Below are 12,355 nucleotides of genomic sequence, written 5' to 3'. Positions count from 1 at the left end.
TTTACCTTCTCTTCCTCACCTGCTGGGTCTCTCCCTCGTATTTGTCGCCGCCGCCTGCTTTGGGCTGACCCTCAGGCCCTGTAGGTATTATGTTCTTTGCTGATGTCTCCAGGTCCTTGTGTGGCATCACCACACAAGGGAGGACTTGGAACTTCTCCCTCAGTGTCCTCTTGAGGGATCCTGTGAGCTGGACTGGTCAAGCTAGATGGGAATAAGGAGATGGAACATGGTGGACAGGGTGACCCTCATTTCTCTGAGGCACTGTTTCCTTAGACATCATTTCAGCTTTGGGCTAATGTGGATTATTGTCACCTCCTGGGAACATTTGGAGCTGGGGGAGGCTTGACCCTAGTATGGGGGGCTGTTGAGAGGGGTCTGGGCTGGTGTTTGCAGTAGTTTTGTGACAGGCAGTGAACTGACTCTCTGTATTGGAAACTGGAGGGAAGGCGGAGGCATTCTTGCTTCCCAGAGCAGAGCTTGGCCGACGGGGTGTTCCAAATGGGTGTCACAGGCTGAGCTGTGATGGAGGCTGAGAGGAAAGATTTAAACATCTCAGACCTCACATGTTCGCTCTGGCTCAGTCCACAGTGGACTGGAGAAGCCCACAGCCAAAGTCCCTTCCTCGAGGTGCTAAAAAAAAACCCCAGTGGTCAGGAGCAGAGACACAAGTCAGGGCAGGAGGGCCCTGCGGGGCACAGTGGGTTCTAGTTTGCAGACAGAGGGCTGCCTGAGGGTCGAGAGGGCTCTAGACAGCGGCAGCAGGATATGCTTGTCTGCCTAGTGATGTCTCTTTCCTGCTGGGGACAGTTAGTTCCAGGAGGCGATCCCCTAGCATCAGCACAAAACCTCTCACCTGAGTGCAATAAATGTGGTCTTACACTAGCCATCCTTGACCCAGGGAAGAGCCACTGAGTGTTTCTATGTTCCAAGGTTCTGTGTCACACACAAGAGGGCTCATTGATGAGCTCCAGTGGGCATTAGGGTTTAATGTCACTGAGCAAGGCTGCAATCAGTGGCAGCAATAACAGCGGACATTTACTACCTAAGTGTCCTTTCTGTCTACATCCTGGGTCACTCCCATTTCACAGAGGAGGAAACTGAGGCTTGGGCATTTCTGTGACTTGCTGGGCTAGAAAGAGGCGGAACTAAGGCCCCCTGACGTTCGCTACCTGAAGGCTCTCTGGGCTCTCTGTGGTCACTTGCGCCATCTCCCCCCTGTCCAGCGTGTACCAGGTGGTTGTGGAGGAAGAGCGGCCACGGCGGTCACGGCGGGAGCCTGGAGGTCAGGACTGCTTCTCCGTTCCTCTGACCTTTGAGGCAGCACTGGCCCGCGGCCTGGTGCACTACTTTGGGGCCGAACTGGCTGCCAGCAGCCTGCTTGAGGCCATGCCCTTCACTGTGGGTGACAACCAGACCTATCGTGGCTTCTGGAACCCACCACTCGAACCCAGGAAGGCCTACCTCATCTACTTCCAGGCAGCAAGCCACCTGAAAGGGGTGAGGAGCCAGTTGGGTCCTGGTGGTGTAGACTGGGGTGGTGGGCTGTAGGGTGGGGAGCCTTTGGGGGGGACCTACCACTGGGGCCTGAGACCTGGCCCTGGACTCCTCTATACCCTAGCCTCTTCTAGATCACCCTCCCAATCCCAGGCTTCTCCCCACAGATGACCCCACACTCCTGCTGACCAGGTTCCCTTACTTCCTGAGGCCCTGCCTTCTCTCAGATACCTCTTCCCAAGAGCCCACCACTAGAGTCCCAGACCCCGCCTCCCTCCACTCCAGACTTTTCTTCCTCCCTGGGCTCTGCCCTCTTCTCTGGGCTTCTGGAACCTTAGTGCTCCAGCCCTGGCTTCTTCCATTTTTTTTTTTTTTTTTTATTTTTTTTTTTAAGCCGACCCCTGGATCTAGTTCCTGCCCTCATGTCTGAGGCCCCACCCTACTTTCTCATGTTGTTTTCGTGTTCTTTGATGTCTTGGTCTCAAGGCACAGCTCTATGGAGTGTCCTTAGTTAACAGTTTGTGTCTGACCTGTGAGCCTTGGCCAAGTACAAGCGATCCCGACAAGGGTTCCTGAGCTGTAGGAGTGTGGGTTTGGCTTTTGTGTCTCTGAGCCCCTGCATCTGTACTTCCAGGAAACCCGGATGAACTGCATCCGAATTGCCAGGAAAGGTGAGTCCACTGTCTGCCCTGCCCAGGCATGGCCTCTCATCTGTACATCTCCAGGGGACCCGGGGCAGACGGGGTTACGAGAGCCTAGGCCTGTGGTTGGCAGGCTCCAGTCAGGAAGATCTTAACCCCCTGGTGCCCACTTCAGGGGCTTCTTCTCTTAAGCTGGACAACAGGCAGCCTCTCCCACCCTTCACACTCCCCATAGTGACAGAAGGGCCCCTGACAGAGACAGGGACCAGCCTATGGAGAGAAAGCCAACATGCTTGTGTCTTGAGGGTGGTGGTAACTGATCCCTGGTTCTGGGTTCTGTATATGTTCCTTTTCCTATGGTGGGAGAGACAGGTGGGACCAGGCAGGGAGGCTGTGGTGTGAGGACCATCCCTCCTCTAGACATGGAATGTGGTTGGTTACATTCTGGGATGTCTCATCTGTGGCACAGGTACTTTCGCCCTCCTAGGAGAGCAAGAGGGTAGGCCTCAAGGCCCCAGGTGTCCCCAGTTTTCTGTCTGAAGCTCCTGGTGTGTGTGTGGGGCGCTCTAAGGAGGCTGAGGCGAGCAGGCTGAGGGAGACTGTCCTGGAATATGTAAGGCAGGCTCTTGGTTGAGAGGTGGGGTGAGAAGACAGATCTCTGACTGAAAGGTGGGGCAGTGCCTAGGTGCAGTGCTGGGCCTTGGTGCATGCATGTTTGGGCAGCGTGTTCAGCATCTTGGTGCTTGGATCCTGGCCTGTGGGGCCAGGTAGTCTCTGATTCTCTGTCTTGTTTCTTCTTCCCAGCTGCTTGCAAGGAGAGCAAGCGACCCCTTGAAGTGTCCCAGAGATCCGAGGAGATGGGGCTCATCCTGGGCATCTGTGCAGGTGGCCTCGCTGTTCTCATTCTCCTCCTGGGGGCCATCATTGTCATCATCCGCAAAGGGTGAGTAGGGGTTTCCCGCCCCTGGAAGGCCTGCTGGGCATGGAGGAGCCATGGCTGGGGTTGGTAGAGCAGACCCTGTCATGCACCCCCCTCCCCTATGCCGTGGTAAAGTATGTGGAGGGTTGCCAGCCTGGGCATTGGGCCTGTGGATTAACACACACTGGGCAGCAGGAGTCAGACTCAGCAAAGGGCACTGTTGTGGCTGGAACACAGGTCTGGCTGGTGCCAGGAGCCACTCTCCAGGAATGGGTACTCTGGCTGGTGCCAACGAGCCGCGCTGGAAGCAGGCACTGCCCTCCTTTGCCCTAGAGGGGCTGTTCCAATAGGAAGGCACAGTGGCGACCTGACAGTGACTTGGCCCTCTAGCCAAGGTATCTGCCATGACGGATTGTGCAAGCTCAGAGCCCCAGAGTGAGAGAGCTGCCAGGGAGTTGAAGGACATCTGGTCCAGTGTTTAGAATGGTTTCAAAGCAACAGAGCTTGTCAAAGCTGATGACCCCCTCACTTTGCAGAGTGCTGGCCTAGCACACACAGAGCCCAAGGCTTGGTCCCCAGCCTGGTGTAAACCAGAAATGATAGCACACATGTGTGATCCTAACATTCCAGAGATGGACGCAGGAGATCAAAAGTGCAAGGCCATCTTTGTCATCTCTGCTGTATACTGAGTTCAAGGCTTGCCTGGGCTACTTGGGATCCCATTTCAAAAACAAAACAAAAGCTCAAAGCACTAAAACAAAAACAACCTCCCCACCTGGAGCCCAGTGATTTAAACTGAGTTGGAGGCAGGGTGGGAACTCCTGAGACCCCTCTGCCTGCAGCCACACACTCACCACCTCGTTCTCACCAGGCATCTCCAGAACGCGGTGACTCAAGCACCATAATTGAGCCCTAGAGAGGGCAGTGGACCTGCCCAAGGTCACCCTAGGACCCAGAGGCGGAGCCAGCCTCCTGCTTCCCCATCTGGACTCTGGCTTCCGTAGCCCCTGCCGCTGCCAGGCTAGGCACACACAGGCTGGTTGGCACCGGCTCTCTGGGCTGCCGGGAGCAGATAAGTAGGATCCAGGGAGGGGACAGAGAGCTGGCTAGGACCATCAGCAATAGAGATATGGTGTGCCAGTGGAATGGAGGTTGTGTGTGGGATGGACTCAGGCTCAGATTTTTTTTTTTCTTCTGAAGTCAAAGAACAGTGTCTCGAGACACACTATTTTTAATGATCACTTAATGAGGAATGACTGTGTGCCAGGAGCGTTAGCTACTGAGTACCCAGAATGTGCCAGGCGAGTTCTGGCACTTGGGGTCTATCCGAGAACATTTCCTTCTTGGATCCCGACGGATAACAGGTCTGGCTCCCTTTTCTCTGACGGAGAGCCTGTAATTAAAGTGAGTTGCCCGCGTCTCTAGGTAAAGTGGTGGGGTTTGCTCTGAACTCAGGCTTCTGAACTTCACTGCAGATGTGAAGGCCTCATGGTAGGGCTCCCTGACAATGGCGGGTCTCTGCGCTTGTGCCCAGCAGAGGCCTGAGAGGGGCCTCTAAGTAGAGTGTGGTGGAGGAGGCTATAAGTGGAACTGCTGGGGTGTACTTGAGTTCCTAAAAATCTCCCCTGAGGGGAGAGAATTGCCATGTGCAATATCATCCCCACACCCTGCAAATAAAGCTTTGGCCAGGACAGGGTGGGTCATAGGCGTATAGTCAGGGTGTCAGTAGGAGACTGCCCCCATTATACAGTCACTAACTCATCTCAGTGCTTATCTTGGAGGCCTCTAAGACCCTTCTCTTTCCCAGCACTGCATGTTACTACTTCCTCTAAAAGTCACTCATTTCCACGGTGGCCAGCCCTGTGCCCCTGGTCCTGGCTTTGGCAAGCCAGTGCATTCCTCAGGGCTCCCCCAGTTTGCATTGTGGGGTCTGAACAGGTATCAGATCAGCCTGTGTTGCAAATATAATGGATTGAGTAGGAGGTGCAGTGTCCACCCCTGGGCCTGATGGAGCCTTGGGAGGGGGCACCAGAGTTCCTGGGCCAGGGTCCTGAGACAAGTATCCTGAGACCTGGGGGACTCTGGCCTTTGCCATGACAACTTGTGACTTAGTTTCCTCATCTGTGAAATGGGATTTTTTTTCAGTGCTGAAGACTGAGCCCTGAGCCTTGAGCATGCAACTGTTCTACCAATCAGTAGCAGTCTTAATTCAATGTGAGACTTTTCACACAAGCTTTGGGTATCCAGAGAGAGGGTGGCCTGGTTTTTTAATGAGACCTGTAGTCAGAGTCAGTCAAGGCAGGAAGAGTGGGCCCTACGTTTGCCTAGACATCCTGCTGGGGCCTCTCTACCCTGCTGGGGCTTCTCCATTTTGCTGGGCTTTCTCCACCCTGCTTCTCCTTGACTCTAGCTACTCTCCTTCCTAGGCTGAGGTGTATGCGCAGGGCTGCTGCTCAGGGGCTGTGGAGGATGCAGAGGAGAGCCTGAGGGTGGGGGCTATCTGCAAAGGCCAGAGCAGGCATGGATGGGGGAAGGTGCCTTTGAGTGTTTGAATTCATGTGGATGTGTATGCCAGTGTGTATTTCTGTGTATGAGTGTATGCATATGTGAGTGTGCATGTGTGTGTGTATTTGTCTCTGCACATGTATGTGTGACTGCAAAACCTGGGCAGCCCTCAGACTCTTTGCCTCCCTCAGCAGCACACTGTGGGAAGATTCTGGAAGGGCTTTCAGTCTGAGCTCACAGTGACTGAGTCTGGCCAGTCTTTAGACTAAGGATGGCCCCTTGACCTGTGTGGTCCCTTCCTTCTGGGAGGGAAGCCGGGTCACATTGCTGTTTCTCTTTGCACGCTGCCAGGAGAGACCGCTATGCCTACTCGTACTACCCGTGAGTAATTCTGACCACCCTAGGGCCCCAGGGCCTGCCCTCCTGATCATTCCCTCTCTCCCCCTCCCTCCCCGGCTGTCAATGCCAGCCCCTCTCCACGGCCTCCCTCCCTCATGGCATCTTTACCCTTTGCCACAGCAATGCTTCTACAGTCTGCTGGTTCTGTCCTTCTTCCAGCCCTCCTGCAGCTCACATCACCTTCCTGGGGCTCAGTGACCTCTCTCCACTGAGGTTCACCGCCTCCCCTGCTCCCATGCTTCCTGAACCTGTCCCTTACCCTGCTGGTTCCCAGCGCCAGCCCCCACTTTTCCTCCCCTCACTCCAAGGAATTGCTGACATGGCTGCTTTTCCTCCCCATGAATTCATGTAGATAATTTTTGATCCTAAATTCGGAACTTTTGAGTGTGTACATTAAATTCCATCCACCTCCTCTTCACACTGGGATCAGCCGGAGGCCGGTGGAGTCAGGTGTCCTCCGTCAGCCCCCATGCTCTGTCTCCTGTGGACCTGATGGGTTTGTTTTTATAGTTTTTCCAAGGAGGCTGAGGTCCCCTGGCTGGGAACAGAGCCTTGTGGTTTACCACTGGAGACTGCCTTCTACGCCAGTCTCCACTCACCAAAGGGTTCTATTGGGTCTCATTGTTCAGCCAGCTTGGCAGGGTCTTCTCAGCCTCCACATGGCCCCAGGTCATTTCTGTGTAGATATCCTGCCCTTTCAGCCACAGAGCTGTGCTTCTGCTTCCTATCTGAGAGCCTGGGAGTCGCAGACTGAGGTCTCCACCCATGAAGTGTCCCAGGCAGGGCTGCTCTTTCTTCTCCCTGCCACATTCAGGCAGGTGGCTGATAGGATTCCATGGAGCTGGTGCTCCCTGGGAGACCCCTGAGCTGGCAGAGCAGACCTTGACCCGTCCTCAGAAGGCCTAGTTCTTCTCCTATAGGAAGGAGGGAGCTCCCACGCAGAGGCTTGCAGGAGGTGGGTGTTTGGGGCTGTCTGGGTTAATCTTCTTCTGGTTTGTGGCTCTGCAGTAACACCTAATTAGGTCTAGAGTGAGCTGGTGCTCTGTCTCCTGAGACCTTGGGGCCAGAAGGCAGAGGAAACAAGGTCCCAGCTATCATGGCTGCTATTGGCTGGTGAGTGAAGAGGATAGGCCATGTCCCTTCTGTATCTGGAGATGCATTAGCAATGCTGCTGACTCCCAATCCCAAGGCTCTGAGAGCTGGACCTTCCCTCCCATCTCTGGGTGCTGTTGGCTCCACTCACAGTTCCAGTGTCTCCAACTGTCCCCTTGTGCAGGAAGCCAGTGAACATGACTAAGGCCACCGTCAATTACCGCCAGGAGAAGACTCACATGATGGGTGCTGTGGACCGCAGCTTCACGGACCAGAGCACCCTGCAGGAGGATGAGCGGCTGGGCCTGTCCTTCATGGATGCTCCTGGCTACAGTCCCCGGGGTAAGTACTGGCCATCCCAATCCCCCAGGCTCACAGGTCACAGGACAGAGCCCTGCCTTCTGTGTGCTAATATTGGCCCAGAAATGCAAAGAATACATGGGGTGTGTTGACACTGTGCTTGGAGGGGCTTAGAGGTACTCTGCTAGCACAGCAGTGAGGTGATGAGCACACCCTCACCTCTTTCTTATTGGGCATCTACTGCTTGCCACACTGGGGTCCAGTAGCTGGGGGTGTGGAGACAACCAGTCTGCAGTCACACAGCCCTGGACTGGCCTCTGAGATCTCTTCTTTATAAGGCTGTGTGACCTAGGGCAAGTTGCTTAATTAAGCTCTCTAGATGTCTGTTTCTTCACATATAAAGTGGGAAGAAGGTCACCTCTGCTGATAGACCAGTTCTCCACAGGGCTGCTGTGTTGTCCAAATGAGATAGCATATGTGAATTACTTGGTGTTGTGTCCCAATTGCCAGAGCAGAGCGAGTCACCTGCTAGGTGCTGGGCCCTGACTTCCTTTGTTCTCCATCTTTTTACTTTGTTTAGTGTTTTTGTTGTTTTTGGTATTTTGAGACAGGGTTTCTCTGTGTAGCCCTGGCTGTCCTAGAACTTATTCCGTAGACCAGCATAGCCTTGAACTAACAGAGATCCACCTGCCTCTGCCTCTTGAGGGCTGAGATTAAAGGCAGGCACCACGACCACCTGGCTGGTGTTGATTTATACAAAAGAAAATAGGAACACCACTGAGACACTGTTTGTGACTAAAGCCATAATCGTACTGAATACCAGTGAACCACTGGCTGCTCAGAACTGTCGCAGATACTGCTTCCCAGCTACCCCTGCTGCCCTCTCAGATAAATACTCCTGAAACTTTTATTCACAATGATCTGGCCTTTGTCCTGAAAGAGTTTTTTATTTTTGTTTTATGTGTGTCTGCCTGTATGCCTGTATGTACACCACGTGCTTGCAGTACCAAAGGAGGACAGTAGAGGGCATTGGGTTCCCTTGGAGGTGGTGTGGGTTCTGGGAACTGAACCCTGGTCCCCTGCAAAAAGTACAGTGGCAGAGTGCTTATGTAGCACACAGGAGGCTCTGGATTCTAACCTCAGCACCCCTCACAAAACAACAACAGAAAGCAAACAACAAAGAGCAACAAGCCCTTAACATCTGCGCCATCTCTCCAGTCCGTCTGCCCAACTGTCTGGCCTTTTAAGGTCGTCTATACCACATGTACATATTTCCCAAAGAGCACACTGTGTAATTTTACTCATGCTCTAGCTTTGTTAGAAGGAAGCCACACGCTATAGTTCAAGACAGTGTCATGTTCTCATACTTGCCCATGTGGACATTCGGCTTTGCCGTCATTCATGAACTGTTCGCTGTTGTATCGTTTTTCCATTGTGTGGTTATGTTACAGTTGCGTTCTTTGCGACTATTTATCGCTTCTGGTTTCCTGTTGGCACAGCGGGGCTTCTGAGAACCTTTATGTAGGTCTTTAGACACTCCTGCCTGTGAGATCCTAGACGTCAACCCACTGGTGATGAAGTACGTGCGCTTTCCACCTCTTGAGATGGGACGAGGATGTTTCCCAAAGCAGTTTTGCTTCGCCCCTTCTCATGTGAAAGACTTTGTTGCTGTACACCAGGATTAGGATTCGCCAGCCTCCTTCCCTTTGCGGAGCTGGTTTGTATGGAAGGGTGATTTTCTATAGTCTTCATTTGCATTTCCTGAGTGCTAATGAGGTTGAACACATTTTCCAGGCATGATTGGCATTCAGGCCTCTTCTTCCATGAAACGCCTGCTCACATCTTTCACCTCATTTTTCTGTTAGGTTTTTTTGGTTGCTTTCTTAGTGGTTTTTAGGAGTTCTTTATATATTCAGGGTAATAATCATTTGCTGCCTATGAATTGCAAATATCTTTCCCCAGTTTGTAGCTCGTCTTTCCGGGTTATTTATAGCAGTTTTGGAGGAATAGAAAAGTCTTTATTTTAATGTCCTTACATTTGTCAGTTATTTTCTCTGTGGCTTCCACTTTCTGTTGTTCTTTGACTTCTTCTCAGGGGCCGGGAAGATGTCTCAGGGGCCGGGAAGATGACTCTGGGTAAAGCGCTTGCCGCACAAGCATGAGGACCTGGGTTCAAGCCCCAGAGCCAACCTTTCAAAGGCCGAGCAAGGGCTGGAGAGATGGTTCAGCCTTTAAAGGCCAGGCACACGAGGTCCCTGGAGCTTACTGGCCAGCTAGTGGAACTGAAGTGGTGAGCTCCAGGTCCTGAAAAATGAGGTGGAGAGGGCACCCAATGTCAGCCTCTGACTTCCACATGCATGGGCACCCACCCACAGGAGTGTGCACACACACACAGATACACACACATCTGCGCCCCACATATACACATGCATATACACACACATACATACCATACACACACACACACACACACCACACATACACACATACACATGCACACACACATACATATACACACATATACAGGCACACACATACATACATACACACATGTCATTAAGCATTTTTTAACCCTTTGTTCCTTCAAACTTCATATTTTGCAATTCATATTTAAATCTTTCTCTGGAATCTATTTTTGTGTGTGGCATGAATTAAGGATTTTCTTTAATCCACAGGAATAATGAGCAACTTCTGTATCACTTTCTTAAAAGCTTGCTTTTGATTTTTTTTCTGCGTATTTCACCTGGGGTGGGGTTGGGGGGCTTGTGCCACTGTGGACATGCAGAGGCTGAAGGACAATTTTGTGAGTCTGTCTTCTTCCTCGGCATCTGGGTGGTTTTGGGGAATCAAATTCAGGGCGCCAGGCTTGTGCGGCAGGCGCCTTTACCTGCTGAGCCATCTCAATGCCCCGCCAGTCCGCCACTGTGCCGCCATGTGTGGACTGAGTTCTGGCTCTCTTCTATCGGGCAGTTTTGTGACCTCTGGGCTGAAGTCACGGGGTGCTCTTAGCTGTCTTGGTAGCTGAGATGTGCCCACCCCCTTCGCTCTTCATGTGTTTTGTGTCTGCAATTTCTCTGCTAAGAAAGCTTAGAACTCTTTTCAAGTGGCTTCATATCAGATCTACGGATCAATTTTAAGAGAACCGAGGTCTTAGAAGGCACCTTTCCTCTCACGGACGCTGTGCATGAACATGACACATGTCGCCTTGCTTACTTACAACTACATTTTTCTCCATAAACTCTTGTACATCCTTTGGGAGCTACATCAAGCTCTTTACTCTTTGGTGCTGAGGACTGAACCAGGCTTGGTGCACGCTAAGGGCAGTGTCTTATACTAAGCTGTACTTTCTCTAGGTCTCCTACTCAGAAACTTTAAATTATGGTGTGTGTGTGTGTGTGTGTGTGTGTGTGTGTGTGTGTGTGTGTCAGAGAGAGAGAGAGAGAGAGAGAGAGAGAGAGAGAGAGAGAGAGAGAGAGAGAGAGAGAGAGGACAATTTTTAGGAGTCAGTTCTTTTCTTCTACTTTGTGGGTCCCCCAGGATTTGAACTCAGATCATCAGGTTTAGTGGCAAGCCCCTTTTCCTGCTGAGCCATTTTACTGGTTCTTTTTTTTACTTCGATTGCAAGCAGTGCACTTAAAAACAGCTCCTTAACTTGCTCTCTCCATCATTTTTTTCTCTTTCTCTTTTGGAGACAGGATCTCACTGTAGCTCTGGCTGTCCTGGAGCTTGCTCTGTAGACCAGGCTGGCCTGAAACTCAGAGATTCTCCTGCTTTTGCCTCCAGAGTGATGGGATTAATGGTGTATGCTACCACACCCAGTTTGTAGTTGATTTTTGATACATGGCTTGGTCTTAAGTTTATACTCCCCCATAGATATTGTTGTGTTTTTGGTTTTTCGAGACAGGGTTTCTTTGTGCAGCTTTGCGCCTTTCCTGGAACTCACTTTGTAGACCAGGCTGGCCTCAAACTCACAGAGATCCGCCTGCCTCTGCCTCCGAAGTGCTGGGATTAATAGATGTTCTTAGTTCTAATGTATTTGTAGAATCTTTCAGGTCTCCATTGTCGTCAGAGGATCCGCAGACACCAGCACTTCCGTTTCTTCTAGGACAGTGGTTCTCAACCTTCCTAACATCTTGACCCTTTAATATAGTTCCTCATGTTGTGGTGATGCCCAACCATCAAATTATTTTGTTCCTACTTCATAACTGTAATTTTGCTACTGTTATGAGTCATAATGTAAATATCTGATATGCAGGATATCTGATATGTGAACCTCCCCCTAAGGGGTCTGGACCCACATCATTGAGAAACACTGTTCTAGGCTTTTCTTTCCATGATTTTCTGAACATCACTGTGGGGTACCTTGTGGGGGTTTGAAAGAAAATAATCCCCAAAGGGTAGTGGCACTATTAGGAGGTATGACTTTGTTGGAGGAAGTGTGTCACTGTGGAGGCAGGCTTTGAAGTCTCATATATGCTCAAGCCACGCCCAGTATCCCAGACCACTTCCTGTTTCCTACGGATCAAGATGTAAAGCTCTCAGCTCCTTCTCCAGCACCATGTCTGCCTGCATGCCACCGTGTCCCACCATGATGATAATGGACTGACCTCTGAACTGTAAGCCACCTAGTTAATTGTTTTCCTTTATAAGAGTTGCTGTGGTCATGGTGTTTGGTCTCAGCAATTGAAACTCTAACTACATACCTGTAGTATTATAGTGAGTAGAAGTGTCATAGTAGGTAGGCATATTTGTCTTGAGTTACTGGCTTTAAGAAGATGCTTCCAACGTTTAAACATGGAGACTAGTTTGCTGAGGGTTTGGGGGTTAATAATTCCCTTCAGTTTTCAGTTTGCTAAGTGGGTTTTAGACTAAACAGTCATTAAACTTACCAGCCACTCTCGCCTGTCCTTACTGCAATAGCCATGGTTTCCCTTTCATTGGTTGATGAAGCGAGCGACACTTTCACATCTTCGAACTAAATCCCCAACCCAGATTTGGAGAGCTT

At 51.2% G+C, this 12,355-nt stretch overlaps 1 protein-coding gene across 6 annotated transcripts in view; it reads left to right on the top strand.

The window, feature by feature from the left end:
* Positions 1 to 12,355, top strand: part of Ptpru (protein tyrosine phosphatase receptor type U) — a 75,461-nt gene that overhangs the window by 35,767 nt on the left and 27,339 nt on the right. For 3 of the 6 annotated variants that reach the window (XM_036177041.1, XM_036177040.1, XM_036177039.1), the window contains exons 12-16: positions 1,224 to 1,497; positions 2,129 to 2,165; positions 2,940 to 3,078; positions 5,911 to 5,940; positions 7,235 to 7,392. In XM_036177041.1, coding sequence (XP_036032934.1) covers positions 1,224 to 1,497; positions 2,129 to 2,165; positions 2,940 to 3,078; positions 5,911 to 5,940; positions 7,235 to 7,392 — 638 coding nt within the window. The remainder of the gene's footprint in view (positions 1 to 1,223; positions 1,498 to 2,128; positions 2,166 to 2,939; positions 3,079 to 5,910; positions 5,941 to 7,234; positions 7,393 to 12,355) is intronic. The other 3 variants (XM_036177044.1, XM_036177043.1, XM_036177042.1) reach the window with 1 other exon arrangement.

The sequence above is a fragment of the Onychomys torridus genome, chromosome 2, assembly GCF_903995425.1.
Source record: "Onychomys torridus chromosome 2, mOncTor1.1, whole genome shotgun sequence".
In the NCBI taxonomy this organism is placed as follows: Eukaryota; Metazoa; Chordata; class Mammalia; order Rodentia; family Cricetidae; genus Onychomys; species Onychomys torridus.
Note: the sequence above shows the minus strand (reverse complement) of the source record. Positions and strands in the feature narration are given on the sequence as shown.